This window comes from Rhipicephalus sanguineus, chromosome 9 (assembly GCF_013339695.2).
Source record: "Rhipicephalus sanguineus isolate Rsan-2018 chromosome 9, BIME_Rsan_1.4, whole genome shotgun sequence".
Taxonomy (NCBI): Eukaryota; Metazoa; Arthropoda; class Arachnida; order Ixodida; family Ixodidae; genus Rhipicephalus; species Rhipicephalus sanguineus.
In genome coordinates, this window is record NC_051184.2 from 151938504 (window position 1) to 151956515 (window position 18012).

Sequence of the window (18012 nt, forward strand, 5' to 3'; positions counted from 1 at the left end):
ATCAGAAGTCCTTGGTAGCATCACTGAAATGATCATCAGAGGCTGCCTTCGTTCGTACCGCTGCTACCACTAATTGAATTAGTCCAAGTGTTAACATCATGTTAAATTATAAGTACACTAAATTAGGTTTGTAAGCATTTGTGAAGTTTGCCCTGATTGTCCATCCTTGTAGTTGGCTACTCCCCTGATTAGCGTCTGTTTTTTCGTTTTGTGTGTGTGCTTGTGTGCAGTGGTGGGCAACAAGTGTGACCTGCCAACACGGGCAGTCGACATGAAGCAAGCAGGAGAAGTTGCACGGAATTATGCGATCCCATTCATCGAAACAAGTGCCAAGACCAGAATGGGAGTCGACGATGCCTTCTACACGCTTGTTCGTGAAATTCGCAAAGACGTAAGTGCACTCAGAATGCTGCTTATGTTGGGTAATCCATTTGCTGTGTGTATAGGAGTTACATGGTACCATCAACACCTGCTGTCAGGGAATTTTAGCACAGTGACGTGCCATTCAAAGTGGTGGTGTCATCTTCACATTTCCAACGATAGAAGGTAAAACCTGTAGCAAGTTTTGTCGGGTGCTCGTGCTACACATCAGAAGACTTAAAGTTTGACCTAGTTAGTACTGCTTGACATATTGGGTACTAATAAATGTCAAAGATAGAGAAAGGAACACAAAAAGATGACATGGCATTTTTGTGTTCCTGGATGCATTGAAATCTGCGAATGCCTTTAGCACGGGCTTGTGACCCTACCAGTGGTGTAGGTGGTGCGCAGTGCATGAGGACAATGAAAAGCTGCTGAATGCTGAGAATGGCCATGTCTCTCCTCCTTATCTTGTTTATTCTGCACTGCCTAGCCTAGACCAAACGAAGCAGACAAAGCACTGCCTCAAAACAAGAGGGATCATCGCATCAGTAATAATATATAATGAGTAATAATAATAAGTAATCAATAATAATGGTTCATTACCTTTTACAAGAGCAGCGCACTCTGCCACCGTGGCTTCCATATATACATAGGTGGCCGTAGCAAATGACGTCGGCATTCAGGGCTTTGTCTAAGGCATTATGAGGAGCTTAACATTTTTTCAAAGTAGTTATTTAGCACTTCGTACAGTCAGTGATAAAGACGCCGCAGTATTTTACTGATTTCGTTGAAGTGAAGTGCAATGAGAATAACAAAAAGAGACTGGAAAGTGGCTGCAGGCTTTGCAGGAGAGGGCTGGCGCAGCAATCGAACCTTGCACGTCACAGGGATGCCTCCACATGGTGGCGCCACGGTATGTCCTCGCGCCCAATAGTATGGCCTTGTATAGTACTATAGTGATGCAAGGGGTGGGAAAGGGAAGTGATGAGGAAGGAAAGGGGGAGGGAAGAGAGTAAAGTGTAGCACAGAAAGAATTAGAGAGAAAGAGCGAGAGAAATGCGGAACGAAAAAGAGACAAAGAGAACATCAACAAGAGAGAGAAAAAAGATAGAAAGAAAGAGGAAGCAAGCATTTTGTCGTCTAGTGACCAGATACCGCACCACCTGGCCGAGCTGCGCATGCGCAGTAGCTAAGCCACGCCCACCGATGGAGACATCGCGTGAAACCTCTAGCCTATAGTGCATAGCCTGCCTGCGCCTGATCGCGTCCAGAGAGTCATGGGGTGTCTGAAAAAAGTGTGAAAGAAACTCCAGAGGAGGAAGCCGCGCATCTCGAAGCTAGACGTGTCGGTCGATGGGGAGTACAAGCGTCAACGGGCCCGTGCTTCGCTGTCAAGCTTTGCGCGACCAACACCTTGTAACCAACTTTGCACGACCAACACCTCGGAGGACCAACTAGCTCGAACCCACACCTTGTTAGTGCCAACTGCCCGCATTTTAAATGCGAAGCATTTCTTAGCGAACCTCAGGCACTTTGGGAGTTTCTATCTACGTATCTATCTATCTATCTATCTATCTATCTAGCCGCCTACGTCTGGGCGCTCTCCTGGTCGTCTCCATAACTTTTAATATACCAAAATTGTCACAGCAGAGGATCAGAGTATGATGAACAGGATTCACTGATGATGACATGAATAATGCAAAATACCTGTCGCGTACGTCATGAAACCCTTTCTCTGAGCCACGTGTGGCACATACCCGTAAACCAGAGTTAATTTTATGCGGGTATGTGCCAGAGGTGATACAGAGTCTCAACCAACACAGTAACCGCGAAGACACACATTGGCATGCAAGGAAAGTGATAATAATAATAATTGTTAGGGTTTTATATCCGAAAACCACGATATGATATGAGAGACGCCGTAGCGAAGGGCTCCTGAAATTTTGACCACCAGGTATTCTTTAACGTGTACCGACATCGCACAGAACACGGGCATCTAGCATTTTGTCTCCATCGAAATGTGACCGCCGTGGCCGGGATCGAACCCGCGACCTTCAAGTCAGCAGCCAAGCACCTTAACCGCTACACCACAGCGGCGGACACAAGGAAAGTGAGGAAGCTAAACACAGAACACCCTAGAAGACACTCAACTACTATCCACTCGTCCACGTGGTCCGCAACGTGGATCACGTGGATTACTCAAAAACCGGCGTCTGTGCTTCCTACAATAAACCTGCTGAGAGAACCAGGCCTCTCATCATTACGGTGACTTCAACATTGATTTATCAAGACCCAACAACGCTTGGTCCTTATAGTGCGTGAAAGACGGATTGGATGTGGAGAGAGCATCAAAAGACCTCGCTGCCATGTCCACGATAGGAGGCATCATAGATAATTTCATCGTAAGAGGCATCCACGATTTCCACCAGCAGCACTATACCTCGTACTCCACTACACTTGCCTCCTCATAGCCGCGATCACGAACGGATCCGATTAACAAGTCCGGTCCAGCTGCTGGTGCACACTGATCATGGTGACGATGACCTTGTTCAAGAACTGTCAAGAATCCCTTCTACACATACACAGGGGTTCGTGAAACGTGCGTGCGTTCTCCGTAATAACGGACAAGTATAAGCATAACATCTGTAACTGTGACTGTAACGTACGTGCAGTGCGCCTGCGCGTGCCACTCGGCTGTGTATATATCTAGGGAAGCTTGCCTGAATGAAGCTCAGTTGCGAGTAACGCCTGTCCTGTGCATCTGTGTTCCTTCTATGTCCTGTTCGGATTCGCACTATCCAGTATTGAAGAATATAAGCACTGCATATCAGCTTACCGCGTCTGGTGTTGGTAACACCCATGTTGCTGTTGCCATCGTTACACAACTGTAAACAACTGGTTAAATAATAGATATGCGACTCTTCAACATATGACTGTGTGTATAGCACTTCCATATTTCTCTAGCGTCATTCCATAACGTTCCGCTCAATGTGAAAAATTACTGTACAGTCACCATTCTGCGCATGCTTCGCATAGCATAGATTCCCACGGTACGTGAGATCTGCCAAATTTTTGTGTTTTCAGAGGCAATGTTGGGGCTCCTCACAAAGACAGTGCGTGCAGACTCGGACACAAGAGAGTAGTTAAGACACCACAAGTGCCGCTAACAACTGAAAAATCATACAACGCCAGAAAAGAAGGTAGACACAAATACTTATCTGTGCATTCCCAGGCAAGAGGCGATACCTATCAATCAGGAGCACGTGGCGGACTACATGAGAAATAACTCTTCACTCTCTTGACTTTTCTCTTGTGTCCGTGTTTGCATGTCCTGTCTCTTTAACATAAATACTTAACAACTAGCTCAGCTGTCTGTTTTTTTTTTTTTTTCTCCATGGTTGAAGTGCATTCCGTACCCCTCATTTGTATAGAAAGTTGTGAAAGCTTCTCGAGGTCAAAATTACGTTACACAAGAAAACTGAAAACGGAGGGCACGCCGCTCACTGAGCTCCGGCCTATCAGCATGGGCTGAAATAGACAGTCCATTACACAGACTCATTGAGAAGAGCTCCCCCGGTGAAGTGATGTACTTTGTCCTGATTGCCTGTTCGGTTTAAAAGAAAAGACTAATGGCGGCGCGTCGCAATTATTGCGCCGCGGCAGCGCGAGCAAGAAAAGGCGACGGCGACGGCACACAGGTCTACTTTAAAAGGCCTGCTGTATAGTTAATGGTGAAACTTTGACTTGGCCCAAATAATGGCAAGGCGTTTCCTTTCCTTCGTAGAATAGTTGGCTTTGTCTTTTGATAGTCGGCTTATCTTACGGGGCAATGGCAATGCGAGCAGTCATGAATTCGGTGTGATGATGGGTATAGGTCGCATGTAGGTGTGAACATCAGTTGCGTAGAGTCGCCGTTTGATTGTTGTTTGCAAATGGTCGCGCCACCAGTGCTAGCCGCAGCTATGAATGATCCTTTTAGCCTGTTGCAAATAGTACAGTGAAACCTCGGTGATACGAATCTCACGGGACCACCAAAAATATTCGTATCATTCGAAATTCATATCGCCACAAAGCATGCAAAATTACCATGCGACAAAGGAAACCTGGCGTACATTTTTATTTATTGTTTTTCAGCGCCGCAAGAACATCAGGAAGAACCCTGAATGATTTTCAGTTAAGTTTTAGATGTCGGCAGTCCTACCAGCACTCGTAAACATACGGCCCCTACCCGCGTATTTAATTAATGAACCAGGTGCGTTGTGTCCCGCGACAGCAGTAGCCCCTTCCAAATTTTAGTATGCTTTTTTGCATGACACCTGAATACCGCAGCGAAAGTAACAAAAGAAGCTCTTTGGAGCGATGGATCAAGGCCACAACATTACAGAACCACGGTCATGTGTCATGATGTTGTTATCGCGGAGGTGTTGGGGATGTTTTTTGGGAGATCTACAGCGGTGCCTGCACAAGTGCGACCTCAACAGTCACGCATGTTGATGTTGTGAGGCCTGCCTCCCTCGCCAAGACCGTCCTCGCCTTCTTTCAGTCCTCGTCCACCTTTCATAGGATGTCTGATGCACGAAGCAGGCACGTATAAACACAGTACAACGGCAGCAGCCCACGTCAACGCGTTATAAAAAAAAAGCATGACGCTAATGTCATCTGTAATCTAAACGCGAAGGCACATGGAGGCACATAAGAGCCTCAAAGATTCGCGCACACAATCTCGGAGGTTGTGACGCGTCTCTGAAGGTTTATTCTGACCGTAACAAAAAGTTCTTCCTACACCATGATTCTGACGATTTGGCGATGCGGCGCGCATGCGCACGCTTGCATTCCCGCACTCGCACGTCCTTGGCGCGTCTTCCGCGACAGCGCGGACAGCCCCTCTTCGTACCTCGGCGATGGCGTACGTTCGTATCAAACGTCGCTGGGTGAAAATCGGTTCGCAACAACCGTACTCCATTACATTGCAGGCCCATAGGCTTTGGCCGGGACCAACGAAAAATTCGTATCATCCCGAAATTCGTATGAACTGTGATCGTATCACAGAGATTTCACTGTATATGTTTGTGCAGACGCCAATTAATATGTTGGCAGGGAGTGTTGGTCCTATGCTCTTTCTTGCCACAGTTTTTTTAGGTGTTATTTACAATGATTAACTTGTACCAACTACCTCGTGCCCATACCCTTCAGAGTCATAATGTGCCATGGTTTGCAACAGTGCGTAATCAACCGACTCTCCTAATGCAGCGCGAGTGGAAAGGCAAGGACAAAAAGAGGCATCGCAAGGAGGGTCGCAAGAAGCGCTGCTTCATCTTATAGGACAGGTGAGTGAGGCCACCCTTCAGACAGGTTCACACAGTGTTTCCTGAGATGTGTGCACCAAGATGCAGAACTAACATGCAGTCCACATGTTAACCTTAGGCTTACTGTATTGTGTGGGTGTTGGGCTTGCTTTGTCCTCAAGCCTTGCTAATACTAGAGAAGTCTCAGCACCTGTCCTAAATATTTGTTGTGTCTTGGGAACTACTTTAGATGGCATCAAGGCTAGACTTCTCTGCAGTTTAATAATACAGTTAAAACTGATTCTCACAAAACCAAATTTTACGTAGTTCCCAATCTAAGGAAGAAATTTGCATTTCCCGGTAGGTACTTGTAAGGTTCAACATTGTTGTCAACCCGAACTAACAAAACTAACTTGGAACCAAAACCGATTTTAAGAAGTTTTTTCTAAAATAAATGAGTAAAAAGAACCACTAATTTTTTATTTTTGACACTGATGACTTTTTTCTTCAAGTGCAGGCACTAACGCTATTGTGTTGTTACCCATAGTCACGAGCCTGTTTTTATTTTGACAGGGCTACACGCCACCCGCATGCACGGAACAGTGGACTCGACAGTCGTGCTGTTACGTACTAGATGCTACTACGGGTGGCGCTGGTTTATTGTTCCTGTCAATGCTGCCACAGAAACCGTGCTGTGTGCTTCTTTCGTTATTTCATGGTTTATGCGACAGACGACACTGATTGTCTCCTCGCAACTTTCTTGCTCGCCCTACTCTCATAATCACTCCATTCATTCTCCCCGTCCTTGCATTTCGGCTGCATGTCATATTTCACGTTACTGTCCACCTGGCCTGCATCGCCTGGACCCAGGGTTCGCACAGCCCCTTGAAATCCTTAATAATCCTTGATAGTGACAATATAAGTTCAAGTGCCCTTGAAACTCCTTGAATACCTGTGAGCTCTTTGTAATCCTTGAAAACCTCGTGGGATTTGATCCACTAGAAGAAATTAATGACATACTTATGCAAGTCACGCTGATTTTAAAGGTCCTTTTGCTTACGAATGTCCATGAAAACAAGCTGTGTTGACTAAAGGGCATCGGGGAGTTTTGGTTTTAAATCCCATAGGCCTTACATCGTCTGGCAACTAATATTGATTGGAAATCGAATCCAATCCAAGGCATATCGCTCGGTAGGGCTACGGTCCCTAAATATACTGGCTAGTCTGCAGTCTCTGCGCCGTTCCCATGCAAGGCCGTGTCCGCGCCGTTAATGCATGCGCAGGCAGCACTTCGATCCATAGGAGTTGGTGCCGCGGAAGCTGTGCAGGTATATTTTATTATTATACTTTAAAGTAATGGTAGTGATAATCGCTTTGTTTTCGCTGTGGTTGACCATGATTTGTTCCGCAACCATTTTCCGCAAGACAACTTTGTTCCTTTCATTGAGCATTGTATTGGCACTGTTCTTCTGGTGTCTTCATTTTCGTGGTCTACCCATGGCAGTCTTAGAACGAACTAAATGAGTTACTAGATGGGTCTCCCATTTTATATATGAAAGTGGGAAACACAGGCAGGGAGAAGGAAGAACATATAAACCATCGTGAGTAGCGCAACGAGACAGGACAACAGAAAGAAGCAGACGAGCACAGTCGCCTGTGGTCGTGTTGGTGCATTGTCTGAAAATAAAAGCAGAGCGCAAAAAAGACGGGACACAAGAGACAAGAAGATGTCGTGCCTCATTGTGCTACTTACAATGGTTTGTACGTCCAAACACCAACTCGCCCAACAGTCAATTTTTTTAGAGAAGGAAAGGTTCGACGTAATTTGAAGCCCTCGAGTGAAGTGCAAAGCAGCTGCAACCTGACTTCACCAGGAACACGTGCAAGGCTGTTCCCATTGTTGACAGGTGCCTTATCATTCATCATGCGGTTTTGATGCTTGTTTTATGATTATCTTTATTGAATGGAATACTGAACCCTATGCACTATGTCTGATTGCAGAGAAAGATATGCCGTTTGCTAGGGATGGGCGAGTAGTGGATTTGAGGTTCGAAGCGAATCCGAAGCGAATAGTGATTTGGTAGATTAATTTCGAATCGAATAGTTTGGATAGCATGTAACTCATATTATTATGAAAAATGAGCATTTTTGTCATGACCTTTGCACATTATATTTAAGGGTTGGAACTAGGTATGACTGAATGTCACTTTTTTGGTTTGAAATGAAGTGGAAGCAAGCTTGAATATTATCAAGATTTGAATAGCAGTAGAGTGCAAGTTATAAGGGGTACGATACGTTACAATTTAAAAATGACTATCCTTAGCACATATAAGCCCTTATAATACGCTTTTAAACTTTAAAAAATATGTACACTTCACCTTGAAGTGTGGCATCGCGGCAGTGCAGATTTCCCCTGGATGGGTTGTTTCACGGCACAGCAACCCGACACTGCAGCAAAACCACTTTCACAGGGGGGTTATGTGCGGTCAAACATACATATATTCGTTCATTTCGAATAGTACTTCGAAATTTCGAATAATATAAATTAATATCGAAGTGAATTCGAATACTTTAATATTCGTTCGAATATTCGAAACGCCCGAATATTTACCCATCCCTACCATTTGCCTTCACCTGTTAAAGGGCCCCTAAACCACCCTGAGATCTAAATTTAGTTCTGGCGTTGCAGGTGTGCATGAGTCTACAGCGATCGCTAGCGGAGTTACGCGCATTTGCTCGTTTCACTCTTTCCTTTGCTACAATGTGTTCGTCAGCTTGTCTGTCCACCTCTCCAAATGCCCTTCCTCAGTGTCCGCGGTAAAAACGCAAGGAGCGCGTGCATCTGCTAGCAAAGGAGCACGCAAGTGTCTGTGGCGAGTAGTGGGATTTGCCCAGTTGGCGCTGTAGGAGTTTTGGGCTGACGCCATGAAATTTTCAGACCAAGAGGTATACAGCTTTGCTGTAAAAAACAGTCCCGTACTTCTCTCCGGGCCTTCTGGCATCTTGTCAGCTTTCCGGTCAGCTGGCTGATTAGGTGATATTCTCCAGTAGCAGACGCTGTTAAATAGTGCCACAAAAACCTGTTTGTCTGCTAGTAAGTATGCTTGCTCCCTGCTCTTCGTTCTTAAGGAGAGACGAGCTGTCGAACAGAGCATAGCAAAGCAAAACGAGCGACGGCTGCGTTTTGATCATCATATGCATGTAACTGCACTATTACAGCACTATTTCGAAAAATTCTCATGGCTACATCCTCGTTGTGGACTCTTGTGCAACTGCAATACCAGAACGAAATTTTGACCTCTGGGCGGTTGCCCTTCTTACATGCAAGTGAAGCAATGACTGGTCTGACCAATATGTGATGTCGTACAATAAAAGAATCTACTGGTGAAACATGCTGAATCACAACGGCGTTGGATGGTTTTGAAAGCAAATGTGGGGCTTTGTTCTTGCTGCATTGCAGGTGGGTGCGTAGCTACCGAGGACATCGTCAGGACCGTTGTTGCCATGCCAGCAGGAGGCGATGGCTTGTTGCAGGATGCAAACTGTTATTAATGTGCAAGGGACGCCTTTGGATCGCCAGCTTGCAGCAGTCTGGCCACGATGTGTGCTCTGCCGTGTGTTTCATGGCGACCCTGTTCTAATTACGTGTTGTCCACTTTATGGGCGGTCTAGTAATTTGAATGTCTTCATTCACCATGTTCAGTTGTACGTTGCCTGCCTCTTGTTATTATACCCCTCCTAATGTGTCCCACCTTTGGAGTCATGTTTTTGTGGGTTTTTTTTTATCTTCTCACCTGCCAGAGTACCTCTTTGTGGTGGGTTTCTTATGTATCCGGGTTGGTCGCACACCGTTTGGCTGGGGGGCGGGTGATGTGATGTTGGCCCTCGTGATGCAAAGCCCTGCGCCTAGTGCTTCCCAGGTGATGCCAAGCGACCAACTTCTGGAGTATGTGCGCTCTGGCCCATGTAACTGTGACTGTTTGGTCTTGATTCATTTTGGTACTTCCCATAGTGTTTTGTCCAGTAATGTAGCCAATCGTTTGTTTGTTACATTTCCTGCCAAGGTGTGAAGCTGTTGCTCTTGTGGAGCTAATCATTCTTGGTGCAAAGCAAATCGTTGTATAGCTTGTCTAAGCTTTTTCTTTGATTCTTTGTCCACACGGTTGCTGCAGTAGCTTTTCAGTCATGCCTTTTGGTGTATAAATGAAAAGGATGCATTGGAGTTGCATGATGATTGTCAATGTTGGTAAGACTCAACAAGCCAAAGCATGTGAGGGAAGCGATGCCAACAACTCTCCCGCTTAGTTTGTATGCTAGTGTCACAAGGCTTTGAATTTACTGCCCCTCTCTTCATTGCTGTTGTGCGTCAATGGCACAGCAAGTATGGGTTCATGACATTTAAATGTGGCTGTGACACTGTGGTTGTTTCATGCCATTGCATTCGAGTCATTCAGCACAAGCCTCACTTGTATAAACTGTTTTTTAACACTACCTTGTGCACTTGTGTTTTTGTAACATTGTTGCTGCACTCGCATTGGTCAGCCAGTCCTCGTGATTGCCGATGGACTTGGCAAATATTACAAACACAGACAATGATGATCTGACCTCTGGGAAGAAATTTATTGCTTATTCTAATGTAACTCACATTTAAATTTGAAGAGCCCCTTTCATTCTTTGGTTTCACAGTGGTTGTTAGATATTGTTACGGGGAGCAATATGTGCCCCTCAGGTCATTCTCACAGACCTACACACACATGCAGACGACTGGTGCATTATCACGCATCTAGCACTGTCAGAAGTTTGTATGTGCTACAGTGCTGCCAAAGACTGCATGCACGCCCAAGCACTTGAATTGCGTATTGCACATAACCTCCTCCCGGCTTTTCTTCCTTGCAGCGGAGATCGGCCACAGTGCTGTGCACTATCCCCAGCCGCTGTGGCCATATTGAGATGGGGGGGGAATGCAATAATGGCAGTGTACAATAAAATCAAGTTGAAGAGGAAAGCTGCAAACTTTTTTGTTATGCATATCCCACACACTGTGGGAATCTGAGAATATTACATTACTGTGCTTTACAAGAGTCAGCTCATTCGCAAAAGGCAGTGGTTTCCAAACTTTCTGTGGAACCCCACCCACTTTCCCAGAGTACAACAGTGTGCACTGCTTTTTTTTTTATCAACATGCTCTATTCCCAGACTGGTGATGCATCATTTGGATGGCTAAAAGAAAGCACGAGATACAGCCTTAGAAATAATTGTACCGCTAACAATTTAAAATGGGTAGCAAGGGAGGGGAGCATAGCTTCTAAATACAAGACTTTGATTGCAACAAGTTTAGGAAGACCTAAACATAATCTCAAGGCTTGTCTCCCGAGAATAACAGAGGATGAAGCTTATAAGCAGGAGCCTCGGCGTACAATACACACCTAAATTCAAGAATAGGATGAACGTGCATGCAATGTATTGACACAAGCGTTTTTCTCTGCATACCTAATCGACTTGCTTAACAATCCAACCGCCCGAACACCCGTCGCTGCGATGTATTCAGTGTGAGCCTTCCAAGACATAGATCGGCCGTATATATCACACCAAAATTTTATATTCTCTACTTGTGGAATATTATCGAGATAAGACGGTGAAATGTGAATAGGGTTTCTCAGTGGAAATGTTAGTACAGAGCACCTGCTGACATTTAAATACAGATGTATATATACCATCAAGCCAAATTTTTACGGCTGATAAGTAAGATTGTAGTATTTGGTATAGCTTGTGAACATCATCTGCTGATGAAAAAAATGCAGTCATTAGCATATAAATGTGTGTGTACGTCCTCATGTTGTGGAATAGAACTCATTAAGATGTTAAATAAGGGAAAGGACTGCCCCTTGCTGGGAGTATGTTGAAGAAATGTCACTTTGGACGCAGTAACATGTTCCATTTTGTAAGAATTCAGCAATCCATGCCTGAATATACTTTGGAAAGTTGAAGCTTTGAAGCTGATAATCTAAAACTATGTGCTCAACGCTGTCATGTGCTATTGCGATATCTGGAGTGACTAATGCAGCATATTTTCTTTCATGCCTAGCTTATTGAATGAGACTTTCAAGCGCGATAGAGCATCCTGATCTGAAGCCATTTTGGGATGAATTTAGGATTTATGTCTCATTAATGAAATTTATGATACGAATATTTAAAACTCTTTCAACCAATTTTACAAAATTTAAAGTTGGTGCGATGGGCCTAATCTTGTCCAATGCATACCCCTTACCCAAAAATTTAAGTAATGGTATCGCCTTAGCTATTTTTTGATCTGATAAAAGCCATTCTTATTGAGTAATTTATTGCATGTAGTAAATAACGTTGGGATTCCTTGTTTATCAATTTCAGCATGGCCAACGTGATGTCATCAGGGCCTGGAGCCGCTGATGGAAGGCTAGCTAACAAGTCTGATAAATCAGACCCGGAAATTTCTGTGAAGTCTTCATCACTTAAGGCATGCAAAGGAGGTGGTGATAATTAGGAACAAAAACGATGCTCCAACCCCCAACAATTAACGTTATCTTTGCTATATGGCAAATTCTGTTTGATATCATTGTAATTCCACCACTCTCTCGAAGGGTGGTCTAATATAAACGAACGGTAATTCTTAGAATGGTTTGCAACTGGGCTAGTTGGTGGTCTTGCATGTTGAGTGGACTCAGGGTGTCTACCTACCGGGAAAACCGGGAATTCTCAGGGATTTTGGGTAGTCTGGAAATTCTCAGGGAAAACTCAGGGAAATTGTGCTCCCATCAGGAAAAAATCCACAGTAACTTTATTCAAATTGAAAGGAAGTCGCCGTAGCGCTGGCTCGATATTTTGTGAACGCATTTTTCAAATCAAACGGCCGCTGCGGCAGCGGGGAAGTGGCGCACCTCGATGCTGTCATCGCCTTCGGAGCGGTGAAGTGGGAGATAATCCGGCTAATGCGTGGCATGCGGGAACCATGAACCACGACACATCGTATCGCGCAATGTTGGCAGAGTGTTCTGTGACTACGCGGTGTAGTTCTGTATTTCTCGCGCATGCTGTGCGTTAGCGCCCGATATGGTGTTTTTCTTTTTATCGCCGCGTGTCAAGTCACAAGCATGATTAGTTGTAGAAGCGGTAGCAGTAGATGTAACGAGCTTGAGTTATCTTGCAAGCGATCGTTCAGGAAGCGGATGTCATCGACAAGGCGGGTATGTGGCAAGCCATCCCGATCGGCGAGAAAAAAGACGACGCTTGTTGGCTGTTATCGGAGAGCTCACTCGCTCTGATCCCGAGCTTCAAAGATGCTATTTAGGACTCCGTGAAGAATAGAATAAATTTCCAGGTGAGAGCTAGCGTAACTAACGGGCCCATTTACAGCAAGTGAAAGCTTTTTTATTTCTTTTTTTTTCCCGATGAGGGCGCTGCTGAAACAAGTTTTAGGCAGTCGACCGATATTTTTGGGGGCTGCAGCTCGCAATTACCAGCCACACCGCGTGGATGTTTGCTACAAAGCGAATTACAAAAATTTTCAGAGCCAAGGCATAGCGGCGACCGAAATTCGCGACACCGCCACTGGTCCCACTTGCTCGATTCGGCGCGCGATGTCGGAAAACAGTAACGTTTCCACCATAATCGGATGTGCCGTAATTCAGGCTGTTGCCGTGCTTTCATGCGATGTTAGCCCGCAGCTATATTGCTCTTTTTTTTTGCGATAGCAATTATATAGACACTCCGACGCGAATTTTTTGCCTTCGCCATGATCTTCCTTATCAAGTCCAAATTGCGATTACATCACCCCGCGCGTCGTATGCTCCATGTCCGAGTGAAAGCGCGCGAGCGCTGCCGACGAACGGGGCTTAAGCAGAGATGAAACGAGCCTGCCGTCTCATTAGTGCGATGGGCCCATGGAGATAGGAGCCGGCGGGATGGGGATCGAGGTGGGGGGGGGTGGGCTGCGTGAGTCCGACAGGAGTGCGTACTTTGTACCAGCGAGCGTGGTCGCGTGCGTCGCGGTATCTTTAGTGGGGATCAGTAGATGGCTCATACCTTTGTAGGTGTTGTGCTCTAATTGCAAAACTTCCGTTGAAACCATAGCAGCGGCGGATCCAAAAGGGGGGGGGGGCGGTAGCGGCGATCGCCCCCCCCCCCCGCCCCCCTTAAGCCAGCCCCCGTCCCCTCCCTTCAGTGCCTGTCGTCCACCTCCTTTATCAGGCTGCCTGTTGAGTTTGCCCCCTTGTTCATGTTGCTTTGCCTGCCACTGCCCAAAAGGGGTAAAGAGAATCTTGTCCCTGCTCTCTACCTCTCTCATCGCTCTACCCTTTCCTGCTTCGCCACGGCCGGTCTGGAGGCGCGCGCTCGCTCCTTCCTTTACGGCCTGCGCACGGGGGGCTGTTGCTACCTATGGCCGCAATGTCGTGGGGGCGCTCCGAGCCAAGCATTGATTATTGTCTCATGACAGAAGGAATATATGACAAACTTAGAGAGATGAGAATAGACGAGGAAGGCATTAACAGCTTGGGTAGTGATCATAAACGCATAATATTACAAATGGGATATAAAACTGAAAATAAGAACATAGAATCAAAATTTGGCAGCTTGTATCTAAATGACAAACAAATAACGAATGTAGCCGCAAGAGTCGAAGAAAAAGTAGACGAACTGCCAGGAAAAGACTGGAAGTATAGTGAGCTGCTACATATAATCACAAAAGAAATGGATAAAGAGAAGAAAACTATTTGTTGGAAAGGAAAGAGAAAGCCAAAAAGTTGGTGGAACAAAGAAATCCAGGAGGCGATCGAGAAGCGACGTGAGGCATCACGGGAGCACAGACAGGCAAAAAAAGAGAAGCGGCCACAGGACGAAGTCAACCAAATATGGGAAATATATTTAGAGCAAAAATCCATCGTGCAGAAATTAGTCGAGGCAAAAATTAAAGGTGAAAGTGAACGCTGGATGACAGAGATTCGCGAAAAGAAGAAGGCCGCGCCTAGGATATTTTGGAGCCACCTAAAAGCGCTAGGTAGGAAGTCTGTCACAATGCAACAACGTTTGGTAGATGAAGGAGGAAATCAATTGGAAGGGCATGAAGCGCTAGGTTACATCCGAAAGATAACAGCCGATTCGTTTAAAAAGGGCACCCAGGGGATTCCCCCGGTAGTTAATAGTACGCAAAGAAGTGCAACTGACGAAGATGTAGTACTAGAGAATTTCAATTGGAAGAAGGCCGAAGGAAAAATTCCTAAGCGCACTACTCCGGGCTTAGATGGGGTTCCCGTCAGCCTCATTAACGAACTCGGACATAACACTAAAGAAGCACTGCTGAAAGCCGTAGAAAAGTGCTTACAGGAGCGGGAAATACCAGACAGTTGGCGAAAAAGTAGAATGAACTTAATCTATAAAGGCAGGGGAGAAAAGGATAACATTCGCTCGTATAGACCGCTAACCATTACATCGGTGCTATACAGGTTGGCGATGCAGGCAGTAAAATTAAAAATAGAAGCGTGGGTAGAACAAAATGATATTTTGGGAGAACTTCAGAATGGATTTCGAATCGACAGGCGGTTAGACGATAATCTGTTTGTTCTTACCCAGTGTATAGAAATATCGAAAATAGAAAACAGGCCCTTATACATAGCTTATCTAGATATCACCGGAGCGTATGACAACGTTAAGCAGGAAATTTTGTGGGATATATTGAAAGAAGTGGGCATAGGGGACGACTGTATACAGCTTTTGAGGGAAATGTACCGAGAAAATACAGTTTGTATAGAATGGGAAGGAATAAGTAGCAAGGACAGCGTTGAAATTAGCAAGGGGCTGAGACAGGGATGTCCTTTGTCCCCGCTGTTATTCATGCTGTACATGGTGAGGATGGAAAAAGCGCTAGAAGGTAGCAACATTGGATTTAATTTGTCACCCAAACAGGTCGGCACGATGGTTGAGCAGAAGCTTCCAGGTCTATTTTATGCTGATGATATTGTCTTATTTGCGGACAGTCAAGATGATATACAGCGACTGGCAGATATATGCGGAAGGGAATGCGAGGCTCTAGGACTAGGATTTAGTGCAACAAAATGTGGATTGATGGTATTCAATGATCACGAAGACCATGCGGTCTTCATACAGGGCCAAAAAATACCGAGGGTAAGCGAGTACAAGTACCTCGGAGTATGGGTAAATGAGGGGGATAGATATATGGAGGTACAAGAGAAAGCAGCGGTAGCAAAGGGAAAGAGGAATGCTGCAATTATGAAGCACAGAGCTTTATGGGGATACAATAGGTACGAGGTGCTTCGAGGGTTGTGGAAGGGTGTGATGGTCCCGGGGCTTACATTTGGGAACTCAGTGGTTTGCATGAAGTCAGAGGTACAATCAGGATTGGATGTAAATCAAAGGACGGTGGGCCGCCTCGCGTTGGGCGCTCACGGGAAGACGACAATTGAGGCTGTAAAGGGTGATATGGGATGGACAGGCTTTGAAGTGAGGGAAGCTCAGAGCAAAATGAGATTCGAAGAGAGGCTGAGGAAAATGAAGAAGAGTAGATGGGCAGAGAAGGTTTTCAGGTATTTGTATAGAAAAAGCGTTGACACGCAGTGGAGAAAGAGAACTAGGAGGCTCACCAGTAAATATACGGCTAGCAGTGCGGGCGATATGGCAACAGGGAGCATTAAGCGGAAGGTCAGGGAGGCGGAGAGGACTTATTGGATGACAGCGATGGAAAAGAAGCCGGCTCTGAGTAACTACCGAAAGGGAAAAAACGAAATAAGGAGGGAAAGGTTTTATGATAATTCAAGGGGAAGCGCTTTACTGTTTGAAGCAAGGTCGGGCTGCCTTAGAACGCGAAGTTATAAAGCGAGATTCAGTAACGAAGACGAACACTGTACATGCTGCGGGGGAACTAAGGAAACGATGGAACATGTACTGATTGAATGTGGCGATATTCACCCAGGTATACTTGTGGGCACGAGTCTACAGGAAGCCTTGGGTTTTAGGGACAACAATGGAAAGCTGAACACGTCCGCGATAGAAATAAGTAAGAGACGGTTAGAGTATTGGTGGCAGAAGAGTAGAGATAAAGTACAAAAATAAATAATGGGGGGGGGAAATAAGGTCATTGTGCCTTAAAGGGGTCATGAACCACTTTTCCAAGTAATGATCTAATGGCCTCAGTATCGGAGTGTACTGCCTCCCGAATCGATTGCCGCAAAAATTTCTCGAATCCGTCAAGAATCAGCGGAGTTACGGGGGTTTGGCGCACGCTCCCAGCGCTTTCTCTCTTTTCTCGTGCCGGCGAGCGCACTGGAAGCCAGACAGGGAGGGATGGCATGGGGGAAAGAAGTTACGCCAGCGCGCGTCATGAAACGCGATCGCTCTCCCGCTGTGATTCGCTTGCGCGAGTGCGGCTACCGTGTACTGAGGAGTGCGGCGCCGGCAAGTGGCGGCACGCCGCGGCAAGAAGCGCATCTGATCCGAACGCCGCTCTCGATTTACGTCGGCTATCGGCCAATAAGCATGCTATGTCTCTTGCGACGTACAGCGGACAGACGCCCCGCCCACCGACGAGAGTGAGAACCGGCCTCTGTTTGAAAAGAGGGTGCCTGGGGAAACGGCAACTTCGCGCTCCACTTGTGGCCATTACACGGCGCGCACGACTGTAATATTTGGCAGAGCTGTTCATAGCCGTGTCAGCTTTCCGCAGGATGTGTTTTTTCAATCAGCCCAAGGGGTGCTTCATGACCCCTTTAAGAGGCAGAGAGATAGACCGTGAATTTATAAATATTTTTGGTATAATAAGATAGATTTAATCAATGTAGACAAGGTATTAGGCCAGCATGAAACAAGGAAGTTTTTCTTTTTTCTTCGAGCATGGTGGCAGACATGTCACCGCCCCGTTATAAAGGGGACGCTCATAGCATCCATCCATCCATCCATCCTAAAGCCCCTTGATCTAGAAAGTAGCGACACTCTCCTCCGCGCGCGCGTTTTCCTCCTCAATTCTCCTCGGATTTCTCCCCTCCCCTGGCCGGCGCGCTGCGCACGGCACGCTGAACCCTCCACTGGCTCGCCGCAGCCGCATTAAAATCACTGCGCGCGCTTGTTTAATCGGCCCCTTGAAGCGTCAAATGGGAACCTGTTTCTTAAGCAATAGTCATGACGAAAGTGGGCTTCCGATAGAACAAAGTGACAAATATATTTTTAAAGACGCTTCGGTATATGCAAATAAGCGCTTCGAAAAAAAAAAAATGAGTATATCAACTGGCGGCTGAGCGGTTTACCTTCCCGTCGCCGCCTCGGCCGTCCTTAACGCGGTGTATTAACGTATATAATGTAACCAGCATAAAGTATAGGCGAG

At 46.0% G+C, this 18012-nt stretch overlaps 1 protein-coding gene across 1 annotated transcript in view; it reads left to right on the forward strand.

Moving 5' to 3' along the window:
- LOC119404019 (GTPase HRas) overlaps window positions 1–10139 on the forward strand; it is a 58823-nt gene extending 48684 nt beyond the window's left edge. The window contains exons 7-9 of the mRNA XM_037670646.2: window positions 231–391; window positions 5614–5690; window positions 9109–10139. Of these exons, the coding sequence (XP_037526574.1) occupies window positions 231–391; window positions 5614–5685 (233 nt within the window). The 3' untranslated portion in view covers window positions 5686–5690; window positions 9109–10139. The remainder of the gene's footprint in view (window positions 1–230; window positions 392–5613; window positions 5691–9108) is intronic.
- Window positions 10140–18012: the final 7873 nt, after the last annotated feature.